This window comes from Orbicella faveolata, unplaced genomic scaffold (genome assembly GCF_042242905.1).
Source record: "Orbicella faveolata isolate gen_17 unplaced genomic scaffold, um_ofav_v1 contig_36, whole genome shotgun sequence".
NCBI classification, from domain to species: Eukaryota; Metazoa; Cnidaria; class Anthozoa; order Scleractinia; family Merulinidae; genus Orbicella; species Orbicella faveolata.
Window position 1 is genome coordinate 9,209,723 of NW_028301565.1, and position 20,073 is coordinate 9,229,795.

At 37.7% G+C, this 20,073-nt stretch overlaps 2 protein-coding genes across 5 annotated transcripts in view; both read left to right on the forward strand.

Annotated features, from left to right (window-relative positions):
- Positions 1-17,177, forward strand: part of LOC110067872 (TNF receptor-associated factor 2-like) — a 42,574-nt gene extending 25,397 nt beyond the window's left edge. For 3 of the 4 annotated variants that reach the window (XM_089274622.1, XM_089274625.1, XM_089274623.1), the window contains 2 exons: positions 11,610-12,689; positions 17,062-17,177. In XM_089274622.1, the coding sequence (XP_089130748.1) occupies positions 11,610-12,662 (1,053 nt within the window). In that variant the 3' untranslated portion in view covers positions 12,663-12,689; positions 17,062-17,177. Of the gene's footprint in view, positions 1-11,609; positions 14,267-17,061 lie in introns of those variants that run through there. The other variant, XM_089274624.1, reaches the window with a different exon arrangement.
- On the forward strand, positions 75-6,889 carry LOC149102197 (uncharacterized). Its single transcript, XM_089275241.1, has 2 exons — positions 75-95; positions 6,263-6,889. Exons 1-2 carry the CDS (start codon positions 75-77, stop codon positions 6,782-6,784), a joined length of 543 nt encoding a protein of 180 aa, XP_089131367.1. The 3' UTR covers positions 6,785-6,889.
- Positions 17,178-20,073: the final 2,896 nt, after the last annotated feature.

Here is a 20,073-nt window from a genome sequence, read left to right on the forward strand (position 1 = left end):
ATTTAAAGAGTACACGCCGTAATTTTTGTGAAGGATTGGAATGAAGTATATTCTTCCCCCGTGTGATTTCCAAAATGTTGAGTGAAGTTGTACAGGTAAAAAAATAATATATAGATTTAGCCAAGCCTTAAAGCAGAGCTCCTGGGCCGGTTGTTCAAAGCCCGATTAAGCTAATCCAGGATAGGCGAGAATTTTGATTTGAGTTTTGTAACTTTACGGTGAGGTTTTCTGTTTATTTGTTTGGCCTTGTTTTGAGTTTGAATAATCCCAAGGTCCTCAAATACACGAAACAAAAGCAGTGAAAAAAATTTGTATACAGGAAAAATTTATACTTCGGTTAACTTTTATAATCTTGGGTTAGCGTTAACCAGCTTCTTAACAACCCGGCCCTGGGGCCTGTTTCTCGAAGGTCCCTAAAAGTTTTTGCACCCGCAGAAAGCCATAGTAAAATCTCGAACCTTATGATTACAGAGCTACTCTATTCACATATTCTTGATATGAACAGAGGCTCTCTTCATACAAAAAGTTTCAGGCGTATACGCTTCTCCATTTTTAGATAGAGATGAACTAAAAGTTTCCGTGGCTTTCGAGAAATGGGCCCCTGTTTACAACAAGTTAACCTGACATGAGCCCGCGATCCATTCTATAAGGGAGAGGTCAACTTTGCTTGCGTAGCCACGCGATTGCGCGGCCGATCATCTTGGCCATTATGACGTCACTTGGGAGCGGACCTGTGAAGTTTCAATGGCCGTTAAAAGTCACGCCGAAAAAGTTTTTCAACCGATGATTGCTCTAAGAATTTGAAAGAAAGCGATCAACAGACCACAGGAATACGATAACCTGTTAATAATATGTCCAAAAAGGCTATGGCTTACAAAAACTAGATGTCCGAAGGCAGAAAAAAAGAGGCAAAATTTCGAGATCGCTCAACTGAAAATGCGATTGAAAAGTGAAGCTTTCTGCTTATTTCTTGGGCAATATCTGGAGAACTCAACAATGAACAACAAGAACACAAAAATATGATCTTGATATGCTTTAAATATAACATATGCATAAAAATGATCAGTGGGTTTAATTAAACCCATTATTTTGTAGACGATAGCGTGGAGGACCTGCTGATCAATACTTGAAACCCTCGAAATACGAGAAAGTATTAGATGGAAAATGCTCCCTTACAAAGACATTTGAACTATCAAGCCATGTGCTGGGTTGGAAAGTAAATAATGTACCAAGGAATTATTTTTCTGCGCTAAAATTATCCGCAAAACCATCAAAGATAACAATATTTTCTTCTGCGAGGCTAAGCAGCTGAAGCAAGCTTCCGAACAAACGTGTGGATATTTAAAATGGTAAAATGATACAAAATCATTGTGGGGGAGACGTAGATGAAACGGATGATATTCAGAATAACATGGACGAGACCTCTTGGCAGAACATTTCTCCATTTCATGTCAAAATGTTCGTCAAATATGAGTTGGAACAGGATCTGTTTCCTCGGGCGTCCGCATGCAACCTTTTTCTGAACTTCTGACAAGAAAGGCATCCTAAGCTGGTGCTTTGGGTTCTAATTTTTTTTATCATTTCTCAGTGAGTTCACTTAAACTGTATAGACTGTAAAAAAACAAAAAACAAACAAAAAAAAAACTGTGTAGTTGACACACAAGTTCACGGAAGGAAAGAACTGAAAAATAGAGAATTTGGTTCCAAGCAGCAAGTAAATTAAGACACTTCCTATGCTAAGGCATTGCCAATAAGAGTTAACTTATCCAGGAGAAACTTGACTTATTACCAAAACAAAGAGTTTCGGTAAAGAAGGTTTGACAATGCTGGAAAGATCAATATCAGGTGATATCTTATTATAACCAATCCCCTTGTTTTGTATGTGTATGTGTCTTGAGAAACTGTAATAGCTTTACTGCCTCTAAGTTTGAAATGATAATCAATTATTTTCTTTATGCGTTATGCTTACAATTTAATCATAGATCTTTTAACCGGCTCCTTTGTCATCCAATGCCGAACCAAATGAGCCAAACGAGGCACTAAATATATAGACCTAGGACTTAATGCATACATAGATTATTCTTCGTTCTTTTATCCACTGCCGAGCCAAACGAGCCACTAAATATATAGACCTAGGACTTAATGCATACATAGATTATTCCTCGTTCTTTTATACACTGCCGAGCGAAGCGAGCCACTAAATATATAGATCTAGGACTTAAGAGTCCTTGTCCATAAAAATGGAAAATAACTCGGCAAGGGTCATAAATTCGATTTCGCTCATATTTTTATGGCAGATAGGCTAGGGCATGACAAAAACTACTGGATAGTTTTTTTGGCAAAATATCCTTTTATTTCAAAGAAATATGCAAATTACCAAATTCCGTTAAAATCGTCATTTGACGCACCATTTTATTAAACAAGTTTGAGAGCCTCGCATGCAAAACCACATTATTCTTCCGTCTTTAAAACACTCAAATATTTTTGTGCAATGTTTAAATGTGAGCGACGCGAGAGCTTTTCAAAGTACGTCAAAAATGCAAATATTTGACCATCCGTCGTCAAATTTCAATTTACGGGTTAGACGTATATTTTAGCATGCGCCACATGACTTGACCTATGTTAAGTTGAAATAGACACAGAGCTGATAATTTGGAAATGTTCTAACCTCATTTGCTGTAAAAGGCAGGTCCAAAGCCGATTTGACGTGTTCCTAGTCGATCTCTCGCCATTCCTCGCACATGAAGCAGATGTTTGCTTTTGTTTACACGAGGTTAACGTCCGATGTACATCGCCTACTGTCAACCTATTATTGGTCGAATACTATGAATCTGTGACCATCTTTCTGCGCATATGACCATCACTGCATCTAAGTCTAAAACGGCTGAGTCATTTGTAGATAGTTGCTTGATTTGCGCTGCGCCAAAATATTGCGTTTGATCGATTGCTGACCATTGCTGATTAGCGTGTCGGCGCAGCACAATCTCACAGCTGTTATTGTTCGTCACGCAATGCTGTCACGGCATACGCTGCACATTTTGATCTATTTTGTATAGAGTACTCTCAGGATAAGTGAAACAATTTAATCATTGTTCATCTGTTTTTTCATATATATAATAATATATGTGTATATTTATATAATCATATTCTATTGTGAACGTGGCCTCGGTCCAAATCACGTTTGTTGTACGTTCTGATGTTTCAGACAACAGCTGATAAAGCTAGTACCTGTACTCACTAGAATTTTAAGAAAATCGCCATAAAAAAATGATAGATTAATGAAGCAAGAACTAGCTGAAATCACAACGTGTCTAATTCGTGAGAAAAACAGACTAAACTTAATTGCTAATTACGTGAGTAAATAGCCCTGGCCATGCCATTTTGTTTGGCGTATTTTGTTTGCTTAGTGGCGAGGCATTGGTATGTAACAGAAAATAGAGGACTGTTGTCAATACAGTCCAAAATTATCGTCAGTAAAATATTGTAAATAAAACACCTATTGACCGGTTACCTCCGCGGCCATCATATGGTCATTCCGATAAGGGTTTCATTACTGTCTTTACCCCTATTAAGCGGCCACCCAAAATTTAACAACTTTGTTTTGGAAAGGGCGATGGCAGATAAGAGTCTGAAATTGAAGGTGCATGACGAGTGATAATTCAAACACACGTCTATCATGATTGTATTGAATTGACTCCATGTTCACCAAGAAATTTATAGCCCGATAGTGAAAAATTAAATATTCAAGGTACACCAACCTAGCCCCATTAAGCGGTCGCCACCCATTTCCCCGAGGGTAGCCCAGTGTATAACATGTAAACCAAAAATAATTGCATAGCGCGAAAAGACCCAGGTATGAGTTTAGCGTTACAGTATTACGCAGGGGCATGTAGGTAGCGATGGTCGAGTAAAAGATAACAACAGGGGCAATGGTAAATTATTCATTCTTTTCATTTCTTAATTTAATCTCTTCCTACTCAACACGATTGTGTGCTCCCAGTGATTCCAAGCCTTACGGAGCCTTATGTATTGGGATAGAAATTGTCCCACCCCTACCCCCTAAAATGGGATGACAGAATTGCGTGACGAACAAGGAACCGCTGCAAGCAAGGATTCAAGTCATCAAACCATGATGATCAAACGTAATATTTTGGTGTAGTACAAAGCAAGCAACTATCTACGAATGACTTAGCCGTTTTTGATTTAGATGCAGTGGTGATCATATGTGTCGAACGAGGGTCACAGATTCATGGTATTCGACCGTTAAATAAGTTGACAGTTGGCGATGTACATCGGACGTTATGTAAACAAAAGCAAACTTCTGCTTTATGTGCGGCGAATGGTGAGAGAAACACATCAAATCGGCTTTGGACCTGCCTTTTACAGCAAATGAGGTTAGAACATTTCCAAATTATCAGCTCTGTGTCTATTTCAACTTAACATAGGTCAAGTCATGTGGCGCATGCTAAAATATACGTCTAACCCGTAAATTGAAATTTGACGACGGATGGTCAAATATTTGCATTTTTGACGTACTTTGAAAAGCTCTCGCGTCGCTTATAATCATTTGCCCAAAGAAATTTTTACAGGAATCTGTAGACCATCCTTCTGCAATTCAACCACCAGAAGCTTGGTCCATTTGAAGGTTTCGCACATGGTGAAAATTAATTATATTCACGAAGTACTTTTAAGTGAATGAAATACATGTCTTCGAAATTTAATTATTGTGCACCCAAAAAGACAACGCAACATTCCCTAAAATCAGCACAGTACACATTTAAACATTGCACAAAAATGTTTGAGTGTTTTAAAGACGGAAGAATGATGTGGTTTTGCATGCGAGGCTCTCAAACCTGTTTAATAAAATGTTGCGTCAAATGACGATTTTAACAGAATTTGGTAATTTGCATATTTCTTTGAAATAAAAGGATATTTTGCCAAAAAAACTATCCAGTAGTTTTTGTCATGCCCTAGCCTATCTACCATAAGAATATGAGCGAAATCGAATTTTCGACCCTTGCCGCGAAATGAAGAATTTGTCTGATTTTTACGGGCAGGCACTCTTAATGCATACATAGATTATTCTTCGTTCTTTTATCCACTGCCGAGCCAAACGAGCCACTAAATATATAGACCTAGGACTTAATGCATACATAGATTATTCCTCGTTCTTTTATCCACTGCCTAGCCAAACGAGCCACTAAATATATAGACCTAGGACTTAATGCATACATAGATTATTCCTCATTCTTTTATCCACTGCCGAGCGAAGCGAGCCAGTAAATATATAGACCTAGGACTTAAGGTATACATAGGTTATTCTTCGTTCTTTTATCCACTGCCTAGCCAAACGAGCCACTAAATATATAGACCTAGGACTTAAGGTATACATAGATTATTCCTCGTTCTTTTATCCACTGCCTAGCCAAACGAGCCACTAAATATGTAGACCTAGGACTTAATGCATACATAGATTATTCCTCGTTCTTTTATCCACTGCCGACCGAAGCGAGCCAGTAAATATATAGACCTAGGACTTAATGTATACATAGATTATTCCTCGTTCTTTTATCCACTGCCAAGCCAAACGAGCCACTAAATATATAGGTCTAGGACTTAATGCATACATAGATTATTCCTCGTTCTTTTATCCACTGCCGACCGAAGCGAGCCAGTAAATATATAGACCTAGGACTTAATGTATACATAGATTATTCCTCGTTCTTTTATCCACTGCCAAGCCAAACGAGCCACTAAATATATAGGTCTAGGACTTAATGCATACATAGATTATTCCTCGTTCTTTTATCCACTGCCGAGCGAAGCGAGCCAGTAAATATATAGACCTAGGACTTAATGTATACATAGATTATTCCTCGTTCTTTTATCCACTGCCAAGCCAAACGAGCCACTAAATATATAGACCTAGGACTTCATGCATACATAGATTATTCCTCGTTCTTTTATCCACTGCCGAGCCAAACGAGCCACTAAATAGATAGACCCAGGACTTAATGCATACATAGATTATTCCTCGTTCTTTTATCCACTGCCAAGCGAAGCGAGCCACTAAATATATAGGTCTAGGCCTTAATGCATACATGGATTATTCTTCGTTCTTTTATCCATTGCCGAGCCAAACGAGCCACTAAATATATAGACCTAGGACTTAATGCATACATAGATTATTCCTCGTTCTTTTATACACTGCCGAGCGAAGCGAGCCAGTAAATATATAGATCTAGGACTTCATGCTATATAGATTTTTCCTCTTAGGCGTATTAAGCATTTATTACCGTTTAGGGCGCGCATTCTTTTTTATAAAAGTCTTGCCATGCCCTTATTCGAGTACGCAGATCTAGTTTGGGGTGACAAGCATAATGTAACTTTCATGTCTAGCCTACAAGTTTTGCAAAATGAAGCGGCTAAAATAATTTTAGATCGACCGCTGTATTCATCTGCGTCGCATGCATTAGCGACTCTGAAGTGGATACCATTAGAGAAAAGGCGTTTCCAGCGAAGATGTGTGCATGTATACAAATGTCTAAATGGATTGATAAATCACGAATTGACTTTAGTAACACAACAACATCAGCATAATTATAACACCAGACATAAAGTCAATCTTAGACTCCCCTACGTTAGAACGAATTGGGGAAAACAAAGAACTGCCTATCACGCTGTTAATGATTTTAATTCTCTCAGCCAGATAATACGAGACTCTGCTAACGTAAATATTTTTAAGAGACAGGTTTTTAATTTTTTTAACTTAAGTGTTTTATAAATTTCATATTTTTAGTTCTGTTAATTAGTATTAATCTTTGAGGTCCTTTTCGAAAACCACATGTACGTGAAAAAGTTTCCTCAATAAAGATGATGATGATGATGATGATGATTATTATATATATATTATATATATTGTCCTAAGGATTTTTACAGTTGTAATTTTTTATAAGCCACTAATAAACATTATTATTATTATTATTATTATAAAGTTCTTGTTATTATTAATTATTATTATTATTATTATTATTATTATTATTATCATCATCCATTGCCGAGCCAAACAAGCCACTAAATGTACGCACGTTCAAAAGTGGCCCTGTATTGTATAGTTGCTCCCTTAAGTAATCCTGGAGGAACAACTTCTTTTCATATAAACACTTGATAAAGTTGTCTGAGAAGGGTCTGATAGGGTTGTCTGCAGTACCCAAGACCGTTCAAATGGGGCCTTGTACTCTGTCCTCCACAGAGGCTCCCTATGGGTAATTGAATATACTCTGAACTACCAGCCCGTCGGTCAAAGCACAACGAAATAGGCTTCTGCAGAGGAGAGAGGGCCTTGTATGTCAATATGTTTAAAGAAAAGTCATGTAAGACTAGACTGCAAACCGTGGGTAAAATGTAGACTGCATGCCTGTTAAGGACGTTCGCGCTAATTGTTTCTGCGCATCCTTACTGCGCACGCAAATTCACACACCACCTCATGCATGAGAGCGCGCGCTAAGTAACAAAATGAACAAGGATAGGGCAGATGGCCATTGCTATAACTTGACCTGGATTTAACGATCTTGGACGTTCGGTGACCCCTGTTTTTCTTTTGATGGATTATTTCTCTACCGATTTTCTACGTTTAGCGGCAAAGTGAAGAAAATCTATCGACTAGGAGTTTGAATTTTTTGCAAAATGCACCATAGAGTTCCGTTCGTTTTAGCCCTTCGTTTATCCGTGCAACGATTTCAAATGCCTCTTGAAGGGTTAAATTTTTGAAAACGTTGGTAACATTTGGAATTATTCACACAACAGACCCACTTCTACTAAATATGACTAAGATCGTTTACCTCCGTTGACTCACTTTCGATATTCTTAACTATAAATCCCTGTAGAACATGCTGAATTGCTTGCGCCAATTTTTCAAACTCAGGGTAGCTTCCCACATGCTATTTCTCTGAAACGAAGTCGGTGGCCCCCAATTTGTTTTATATTTTTGTAACGCATTTTTTGACTGCAGTAAAAATTGAAAAAATATGTATCGACTGGAAAATTTTCGCGCGAACGTCCTTAAGAATATCATATTCCCATTTTCATTTATAGAGAGAGCTAACCATACACCGGCTAACCTGAGCCGTATATTTCAGGCTAACCGAAGCACTTAGCTCTCTATAAAGGAAATTGGAATGCAATATTCTTAAAAAGCCTACAGTCTGCATTTTAACCACCGTTGTGCAGTAGGCAAGCTTTAAGTCTTATTTGAATAATTAAGCTTACGTTCTTGTTGGTGAAAGTTGTCATTTCCATCATTGTGCATAATATTTCTGTTTGCTAGGCCTGTTGCAGAATATGTGAAAAGGTGTTAGCTTTGTGAAAGAACACTCCGAGCGCTGATTCTTCCAAAATCATCTTCAATTACAATGTTTTCCTATACATATACGCTATTCTGTGACAAAGTTTCACGTTTCTTTAGGCTACCGATCACGGGAAAAAGGCAATTTTACAGGGCGAATAGCCAAAATTTTGCCCCACATATTTCCATCCGAACGCGATGACTGTAACACTTTAAATACACTTGATGGAAGATTTTTCGGTTATAATTAAAATCCACGTACCTCTCAAGAAAGAGCAATGATAATTACTCCTTGAGATCCAAATATAATACCATTTGAAGCTGCAATGATTGGAGAAATCCGCCTCAAAAAGTTGTATCTGCGAGAGGCGACGGCGCCATTTTCGAAAATTTATGCATTTGCACGCTTCGTTCGTCGTGACGTCATAATGGCCATGATCATCGGGACAGCCAATCTGACGTGTTCACCTTTCCCTCCTGGCCGCCATCTTGCGCGATTCCGTCGTGCGTACGCGCCCGCGAGCAATACCACTAGCCTTGATAACCAGACCAATTTCGATATATTAAAATTCAGCCTAATAATAATAATAATAATAATAATAATAATAATAATAATAATAATAATAATAATAATAATAGTAATAGCGGCTTATGAAAAAAAATTACAACTGTAAAAATTATTAGGACAATATATATGTCAGGGAAATACTAACTTACAAACGAATTACAAATTACACTCATTCTTTACAACCCTTATAAATTTGTCTATTGTCATTTGTCTTAAAAATTTAAATAAGAATAGTAAAAAATACTCTACACATTTAAATGGCAAAAACTCTATTTTAAAAATACTCTGTAGCCATATGTAATAGTATATATAATAGCAATAGTAATAGTCATAGTCATAGTCATAGTCATAGTCATAGTCATAGTCATAGTCATAGTCATAGTCATAGTCATAGTCATAGTCATAGTCATAGTCATAGTCATAGTCATAGTCATAGTCATAGTCATAGTCATAGTCATAGTCATAGTCATAGTCATAGTCATAGTCATAGTCATAGTCATAGTCATAGTCATAGTAATAGTAATAGTAATAATAATAATAATGACTTTATTACCGTGTCAATTACATCTAGCAGTGGAGAATCCCCTCTGCGAATAGGGGACACCTAACTAGAACTATCTAATAGACCTCAGCACGAGGCAGTGGGGAATAAACCCCTCAAACTCTGTAGTTATTCCCCAGAGCCTCATACTGAGGTCTATTGTTTTAGGCTGACTTTAAATTTATCGAAATTGTTCTATTCATGGTTTCCTTTTATTTCCTATATGGGTACGGGGCTCTGTCATAAACGGTACCGGTAAAGTCTCTGATTTTTAAAATAATATTAACTTCAACAGATCGCAAATAACACTTGATGATCACAGGGAACTCTGCTTCAAACTGTAAAACAGATGCCTGGTAAAGATCAAAATTTTAATAATAATAACAGTAACAGTAACAGTAACAGTAACAGTAACAGTAACAGTAACAGTAACAGTAACAGTAACAGTAACAGTAACAGTAACAGTAACAGTAACAGTAACAGTAACAGTAACAGTAACAGTAACAGTAACAGTAACAGTAACAGTAACAGTAACAGTAACAGTAACAGTAACAGTAACAGTAACAGTAACAGTAACAGTAACAGTAACAGTAACAGTAACAGTAACAGTAACAGTAACAGTAACAGTAATAGTAACAACAACAACAATAATAATAATAATAATAATAAAAATAATAATAATTTTTTTCTTTAAATTTAAAAAAACTAATACTAATACTACTATCATCATCATAACATTAATTAACATATTCCATACAAATTGGTATATACAAGGTAAAAGTAAGTAAAAGAAATAAACTATTAAAACCTATTTCAACAGTGTTTAATAATAATAATAATAATAATAATAATAATAATAATAATAATAGTTCATTTATATAGCGCATACATCTGCTACTTGCCCGAGGCGCTTTTGCTTGTTGTTGCAGCAATTTACACAGTTAAACATCATCAATAGCACAATACAACGTTGACCCTTTTTTACGAGTGATTACAAGTGGTTTACTTCTACACATATGGTTTTGAGTGCTTTAATATTTACGGTGGGCTAACGATAAAATTTTGAAAACTGACTTTGTTCTCTCTCACGGCGGGCCCCTTTGACCTACTAACTCCTTCGTTTCTGTAATTTGCCAAATGACTTCTGTTAGTATTAGTTAATCATGAGACTCCACAAGAGTGTTTTGGTTGGATATTATTGACTGACTCTCTTGCTGTTCCCGATAGCTTTCATCCTTACTTTCACCGATCGGAGAGAGTACATGAAAACCAGCGCATCTTAATTCTTCCATTCGCGCATAACCATAATTCCTTTTGTCTTTGATCTTACCGCCACCCACAATTCCTTGCGTTTTGCGCGAAAAGTGGTTGATTTCTACCCCATATTGTAAATTTTTAATGATTAGATCTGCGGCCTCGTTCGTTCGCTTCAGGCTCACTCACTGCGACAGCAATCATAGAGAAGTTGTGAATGATAGCTAAAATCGAGAGGCTAAAGAGTTGCAAACGCAAACCACATAATGCAGAAATATAACAGCAGAATGTTTCTTATATCTTGTCGTCCATGTCATAGACACCATGCAGTTACTCGGATTTCCTTTTATTCTTTCATGTCTCTTTTGGCCAAATTGCTTTGGACGTTTGGTATAATAGGCTACTCCTCATCAAGGTTACTTTGAGGCGTTTTAGTGAAAATATGTCTTCGATGTTTTACTGACACTGGGGACTTCGACACCCTTTGCCTCCCGTTAAGAGTTCCTAGAAATCTTCGTCTGAAAATGCTAAGCTGAGCTTGTTGTCGCACTGTGGTCTTTTCTTTGACACTGGATGGCCATCCTCTATGTCTTCGTCCGAATCACTGGATTCCTTTACAAGCTAGGACTAAATTCAACAAGAATAAGTGTATTTCAGCTGGTGGAAATTTTTATAACCCAGTGATATTGTTGGAGTTCGTGTGACTGTCAAAATGAGTAGTTGTTCTTATCATGTTACTCCTTAGTGCCATAAGACCGAAAACAAGTAGAATTTAAATCAAATTACACTTGCTTGTTTGTGTTGGAGAGTACCTTAACCGATGTAAAGATCGTGGTAATGTCATGACAAAAATCTGTAGGAGCTACATGTATGTGTTTTCATTGCATACTTTTCTGTGATAGGTTCTCAGCCAGAACCAAAAGAAAGAGCATCTGGAGCAAGAGATCACTTACCACACAACTCTAATCTTACAACATGCCCTGCGAGTAAGCAGAAAAGTGGAAGCACTTCTGATGTGCGATCCAAGAATTGTGTCCAGAAATCCGCACATCTTTACAAACTATGACGGAGTGATTGCAGATATTCTTGCTCTAGCTCAAACCCAAGCGGGTGAAACCAGGGATCTGCGCGAAAAATGTCGAGAGCACAGCGAAAGAATCACCGCTCTAGAAAGAAAGGTGGCTTCAGGGAATTTGCCAGGTGGAGCCCCTAGTGTCCAAGTGTCTGGTGATTCCAGTGGTGGATCACAAAACCCAGATCTTACACGAAGGGTTACCAACCTTGAAAACAGGACCGCTGATCACGAGGTGTTACTGGTGGAGAATAATCGCTCAATAGAAGAAGCAAGGCGTGACATGGGTAACGTTAAACGACAACTTGATACCAACCAGGAGAGTGCCAGGAGGCAAGAACGAAGGATCGAGTCTATCGAGCACACATTGGCACTTAGAAACGTAACCCTGGCCAATTTAGCAGAGTATGTGAGGCAACAAGAATTCTCAAGCTACGACGGTCAGTTGCTGTGGAAGATTTCTGATTATGCTCGCAGAAGAAATGACGCAGTTACCGGACAACAGGTGTCCTTCTACAGCCCTTGTTTTTACACCAGTCGCTATGGCTACAAGATGTGCGCACGCGTCTATTTAGACGGCAATGGCGTGGGGCGACGTACACACATCTCGTTGTTCTTTGTTGTCATGCGCGGCCAGTATGACGCGCTACTCCGCTGGCCGTTCAGACAGAAGGTCACCTTCATGTTGCTGGATCAGGATAACGTGAATCACGTGATGAGTGCCTTCAGACCTGATCCAAACAGCTCCTCCTTCCGGAGACCAAGAAGAGAAACCAACATCGCCATTGGATATCCAATGTTTTGCCCGCTAGTTCAATTTAACAACCATGCGTATGTTCGGGATGACACGATGTTTCTGAAGATAATTGTGGAAGCCGATTAGCACTCCTGGATCACTAGACGGCGTTAAGTAAGTAACGTTATCTACGTATCAAATTCATCTAGCCCGATAGGGGCTAATTGGGGACAAATTATAGAAATTACTAAAAATTACTAAAACCTCAAACAAGCTACATGTACTGGATAGTTGATAAAGATGCTATTTTACCATAACTGCAGAAATTCTCGCGCGTTCATTGGCTAAATTTCATTGTCAATAAACGGACAGACAAATGAATTTACAATTAATGCGATGTTGACGCGACGAACAAGGGCAGACAAATTTGACAATTTGGTATTGTAAAAAAAAAAAATCGACGTCAGTTTTTCATGCTTCTGTGCTGTTATTGACAATGAATTTCATCTTAACATTGTCAAAGTAGTCTGCCGATCCAGAGTCGCATGAAAAATTGACGTCACTTTGTTATATAGAATACTACATCGTACTAGAAATTACTAAATTGCTAAAAACGTGCGCTAGCTACTAGATAAAAAAAAAATTATAAAATACTAGTAAAATACTTCAACATACAGCAATGTGTAGTTAGAAATATGACACAAATGAATGCTAAGAATATTCCATAAAATTATTATAACACTGTGGATATAAAAGCGTATATAGCTAACTGTTGTATAAAGCACATGTTTGACAGCCGCTGGATGGTCAATCTTAGGAATGTTTCTTTTAAAGACGGCCAGGGACGGTGGTTCTCTTACTTTCTCGTATGGCTTTGCCCATAGATGTGGTCACCATGTACCTAATAGAATGTTTTCCGAACCTCACTGTTTTACAGTGCGTTTACAGTTACTTTACTGATTGGCTGGATTTAAAAATGTTGGAATCTATTGTTTAAGTTCTGCCATCTGATTGGTTTTCGTTGTCTGGGTGGCCCCGGTTCCAGTGAACGCACTGTAAAACTCGGCATTTCAAAATCTGAATTTCTCAAGTTGTATCTCTTATTGCTTCGGCTGAACAGATCACAGAGATAACTAGGCGCCATCCCATGCTTAACTTTATTCATCAGTATTAGTACATCTTGTCGAGAATGACAATGCGTAAAGCTTTCTCCTGCACACGTTCGATTGTCCTTTTTTCTGGTGCCTTAGCGAAATGCCACACTCTTTGACAGTACGTTATGTGTGGTAAGATTGATTTAGCTCTTATTAACCGAGCTGGAGGTCTGTATGGGAGAATCTTGACCGTGGTCGTGAGTACAGACCGAGGTCAAGATTCTCCCATACAGACCAACTTAGCTCGGTTAATAAGATGTTTATTATATGGCAAAGAAGAAAACTTTAATTCGTTTGATGTAACTGGTTTGCTGACAGTTTGCTCGCGAACGGCGATTAGCTCAACTTAAACCTGCCGAAATTTGCTCGTCCTCTTTACTTTTTTTTTTTGTCATCAGGCTTTTTTGCACTTCCATAAATGATTGAGAAGAAAATAAAAGAAAATGGTGAACATTTTTGTATTTTAGTTTGCTACTTTTTCAACGCAAAATGAAACCGGTCTAGATGCCGGTCTAGATGGGAAAATCTAGACCGCGGTCAATATCGATTTCAGCCAATCAAATTCGTGAATTCGGTAGTTCCCAGTCCTTGTGAGACACAGCCATATAATAAAGACCTATATTATATTACCAGTTTAGCGCGTTCCGGAACGAGATTCTTCATCCGCGTTAATGCACCAACTTGTTGACTCTCCTTTTTACTTAGTTGACTGATGTTTTCGGAAAAGTGCAGTTGATTATCAATTCTCATATCCAGGAACTTTAATTTGTTAGACTGTCCAACAGTTTCATTTCCACAATGAATATCAATTGAAGTGCCTTTGTCCTTTCCTCTAATCTTCAGCAACAAAACGTGGCTTTACGGTACCCTACGGCTAAGTACTACTACGGCTACTTTGGCCGTGAGGGACTAGGCTTACAACGGCATTTCACCCGCCAGACTCAAATGATTAAGATTTTGCTGTACGGCAACGGGATGTGCAGCCTCTACGCGTCTTTACAAAAATGGCTTCGTTCAAGGAAACCAGGAACTTTATCCTACTTTCATATGACACAGGCTTGATTAATGACGAGGATTTCCCTCTCCAACTCCCAGAACTGAGATTTGCTCAGGGCTCGACACTAACTTTTCAACTTACTAGCCTAGTGGCTAATAATAACATAGATGTTACTAGCCTAAACCTTTTTTTACTAGCCAAGCACTGTGGTTGGCTACCTTATTACATGAAATTTTCGCGACACGTTTATTTCGCGATTTGAGGGTGCGCATATTTCGAGACACTTAAATTCGGTGATTTCGGTGACATTTATTATGAATCACTTTAACTTCGCGTTTGTGAGTAATACAAAATTTATTTCGTTGGCAATGTTACTTAAACATGTCTTTGAATTTAGTAAACTGACTCTATCAAAGGTACAATAACGTCAAAAGTAACAAAAACACAATGGTTGTATTATATGTCAACAGTAACATAATGTGTTATGTTCCCGACACTTGCATGTACTTATTCGCGTCACTTTAATTTTACAATTTTTTTTTTAAATCGCGAAATTCGCAAAATTAACGCGTCGCGAAAATTTCAGGTAGGTCCAATAACAACAGAATTACCAGCAAGACTTGAAAGCACAAACCAAGCGACTCTCTTTAATACATATCGTTGGTAATTATACTGTACTTAAATTAGTTTCAAAAAAGTTCCAGTTCCCGGAAAGAATTTTAGGACTCTGTTTTTCTCTGAGACTTCCTTGGAAAAATATCGAGACCCCCAAGACGTCACTGTAAAAACTGTCAAGACTTCTTCACAGACAGGCGCCATAGAAATGTTTCAAAAGCAAAACAACTATCTGAACAATACTGTAAACTGTCGTTGACGAAATTCGATTGCTAAAAACGGTAAGTTTGCAAGTATGCTTACAACGACAAATCGCCCAATGTATTGTTACTCTAAATGAAATGTTATCCCTTTACAGTTCCGCACTATTTTGCGCATGAAAAAAATTTCGTAACACAAAAGAGCATTGATGTGTGCTTTCAGAAAATGCTGTATTGTTTGTCAAATGTTTCTTTCAACAAAAGTAACATGTTCATTTCCCCGTTTACGTACCACCCAGCGAAAAGGAGACAAACTTAAACTTGCATACATGTACGTGCTGAACAGCACATACCCGGTACCACGATATGTCCACAATGAAATTCTGACTTTGTCTCCGAGAAAAGTGTAAATTTTGTGTTTGTCTTCCTTGAAGGAGACAGAAACTAATTCAGCCAATTTCATTTTGTTGACTAGCCAAAGCGGCTAGTGGAAATCAAAACCCTACTAGCCAAAACTAAGTTTCTACTTGTCTGTGGCTAGTTGGCTACCGTTAGTGTCGAGCCCTGTTTGCCTTTTAAAAACGCCTGTAATTCCAACCACAAAAATGAACAAAACAAAATAACACTAATAAAAAGCTCGATTTCAGCACGGGTACGGTGATCGTACAACGTGTTAAGCCCGAAAATACAGAAATTTTGATTCTAATAAAATACATTTTGAACTGCAATAGACAATTATAGCTCAGCTTAGTATATACGAGGCTTTCTCATCTGCGACTGTTCCGCCCGGTACTAATATGACTGTCGCTCACGGTAGGTGTTTAATCGTTCAAATTTTCTGCACAAATGACAAAGAACCAATTATCTTAGAGCAGGTTTTTATGAGTTAGTAATTTATCTTCGAACTAGGCTGTTCAAACGGTGAAAAAAGCGTTACAATGAGAAGGAAACAGCAGACATATTTACGTAGTGGAGAGAACGTGAAACCAGGCACTTTAATTTCGCATAGAAGAAGGCAAGGCTACGGCGGGAAAACCGTACTGGAATGCTCGTCATGACGTCACCGGAAGAAATCTTCCGCCGCCCTACTACAGACAGCCGTACCATGTGTTAAGTCCCTAGTGATTTCAACTAACAGATGATACGAGAAAGTGCCGTCACGCAATGCAATACATTACGTTTTATTTATCTATCTACTGAGCGTTCTATTGCCATTACCTGTATGGATCTATGTATCTAGAAATGTGAACCATGTGACTGAATCAGATTTCAAGTGATGATGATTTAGTCAGTTTGATCCCTGCTTGATTATTGTGAGAGCTATTCTGAAAATAAGTAGAGTTCAGATGGAGGTTCTGTTTACCGTGAAACTAGTGTTGATCAGTTTATTTGCGGCGAGTTTCACAAAGTATATCATTTGCTGTACCATTTTGTGGGGTTAATGTGGCAGATGCGTTCTGTAGGACACTTTTCCTTTAGAAACTCTTCACAGCTGAGATGCAACGTTATTGATGATGTAATGTGTACTGATAACGATTGGGTGTGCGATAAGTGAATGTGGGCTGCCTTCTTTCTTTTAGGTGACTAGTTACTTGTATAACCAGTATTTGCCACCAATCTCACGACATGCCAAGCATGTAAAAGAACATAGATGCCTTGAGAGTTTGAAAAGAAGACGTTTGTGCTGGAATACAGGCACCGTTTTTCATCACTACTGGCTGGTGTTCTCATTGTGCTAGACTTATTTAATGAGGTTTAAGGTATGAAATATCTTAAGAATATGTATGTATATATGTATGTAAACACGTGCTTCAGTACACTGAATATAAGATGTTTGGTGTTATTTCGTTGACGTTATTTCCCAGATTTTTACCAAGTCTGATAATTAGCTAATTGTAATGCTACGATTGCCATAATATCGGAAACGTTGAATTTCATGGTTTTGTATCACTATTCTAGGCTATTTTACTGCTGCTGGTCACGCAGTTCTCTTAGATGAAACTAGCCGGTCGGGTGATCATCGGAGTAAGTTAAGTTAAAACCGCTGAATATGAGAAATCATGTGACTATAAACTCCCCTGCATGGAGGTTTGTGTAAGTAAATCAAGACCATTAAGGTTTCTCAATACAGTTTTTTTTCTGGACTGTACCAAGCATTTTCAATGACCTTTTTACCAGTTTTTCTTCAATCGCATCGATATGAAAATTACGCCAGTTGTTGGAAATAGGTTGAAGTTTTGTAAAATGTGTTTCCCAGAGCAATCGATATTTCCATGAAAATGATTAACAAAAAAAAATTAACATCAATAAAAGATTAATAAATGCGCGAACCAGATGTGATATAAAAGAACAAACAAATGTTTTAAATTGTCTTAGATGGCAAGTGGAATATACACGAATAAAGAAATTCTGTATGTTTGATGTCGAGTAAATCGTGAAAACATTTCAAATCATGCTTTTTGCATAATAATAGTAAACGACCTGACAGATAGACAATATTTTGATGACATTGCTTCAAATAGGACAAAAATGTGTCACGAAGCTAAGTTTTGAACCCACGAAAGTTTTGGTGGTTTTCTTTTCGCGATCTCAAGGACGAGTCTTTTTCGTAAGTCAAAAGATCACTCCCATTTAAATTTTCATATAATATTTAATGGTTTTTTGAAATATCTATAACGACTCCATAGACTTTTCAAAAACGTGAACTATGTGTACCTGATAAAGCAAGCAGTTTTATTTCAAAGTTTCATTAATGTTGATTCACTGGAACACTTAAACGATTAAGAAAGGGTTGTTTGAACCGACGAGAAAGCTGTGTTACAAACTCACGATTTATAAAATTATACTAAAATATTCACAGCAATGTTTATTTCATTGTGTTGTACCCCCCCTCCCCCCGTACCCATCCTTTCTGTTCAAATTTTTGCATCACGGAGGAATGCAATACTTCATGATTAGAATAATTTTGCATAATTTGTTAACCGTGAATTTGTAACGAAACCTTCTGGTAAGCCCTTTCTTAATCGTTAAATATGAAAGGGTTTCAGTGAATTTATGTCAAAGAAACTTTGGAATAAAACTATCTGCATTATCAAGCATGTGTTTCCAAAAAACTATCGAGCCGTTTTCAAGATTTTTTAAACTGCGTTCAACTTTAAGATTTTCAAGACCAAATGGAAGTGGCGTGAAGAAGAAGTATCGTTCCGGAGATCGCGAAAATGAAATGCAACAAAACTTTCATGGCTTCAAAACATAACTTCAAGGCACAGTTTGGTATTATTTGAAGCGCTTTTACCAAAACAGCGCTCAACTGTCGGCCCATTTAGTATTACGCAAAAAAGTATGTTTTGAAATGTTTTTGCGATTTACTCGAAATTAAACATACAGATTTTGTTTCTTCTTGTATATTCTACTTGCACCCTAGTTTTAAAAGATTACATGGTATTAACTTGTTAACCGCGCGGCCATGGGCCGAGCGCGGTTCTAGGTTTACCCGTGGTTTATTTTTTTTTTTTTTGTCGGTGACCAGACGCAGACCCCCGCTCGGCCAAACTTTGAGTCACGCAACGTGTGATGTTTTTCCGCCAGAAGCTGTTAAAACATAAATACACGGACAATTTTACGGATATTGTTTTCTTTTTTGTGGGTGAAATATATTTTCTTTTCGTTTTATCAAGGCGTTGGATTCAAAGGGAATAATAAATACGCTGAAAAAAGGTATTACGTCAGCCATGGAATGCGCTGACGTTGCAGCTTTCACTTTCGCTACGTGACAAATAAGATCGTGTTTACTTTGCAAGTTTATTTCGGCAGAAGCGACGGTCATTAATTTATTTGTAATTTTGCGAGTATTTCTTGCGGTTTTAGGCAAATGAAGTAAATCCTTTGACTGTTTCATCGCAGCGAGTTCATAGATCGGAAGGAAAATGAAATATTTGCAAGCCAAGCAAAGAACGTGTCAGAACGTGCAAAGATTACGTCATTGATAGGGAAATAACCACCGTACTAAAAATAGCCGTAGATAACAGAATTCTTGAATTATGTGACTCGTGTGACTTCTTTGCTAACCCTTAACTCAAGGGAAAAAACAATTAAATTTAATTGTGACTTTAAAGAAAGAAAGCGGTTTGTAATAGTGTTCGTATCTTCATGCCCATACATATCCCGAAGAAAGTTCCAGATTAAGACTATTACGTCATCGGAGATGTCACAACGGCTACGACTGATGGTGCGATAATAGAGTTTGTGTTGATCAAGTGCTGTGATGTCTACAGTAATCAATGAATCATCAAAGATTGCTTTGGAATATGCACTGCGTTGCGACTGTAGTACTAAGAAAACAGTTAAATTTCAAAAGCGCGGCTATAAGATCTAACAGATCTTCTAGTTTATATCACATCTGGTTCGTGCAGAATTCATGTTCTACTGATTTTGTTTATGTTTATGTTTATCGTTCCCATAGGAATATCTACTGCCTTAAGAAATACACGATACCAAATTTCAATCCATTTCCGATTACTGTTACGATTTTCACATCGATAGAATCAAGGAAAAACTGGCAAAAAGCTCACAGAAAATGCTTGGGTTGATCC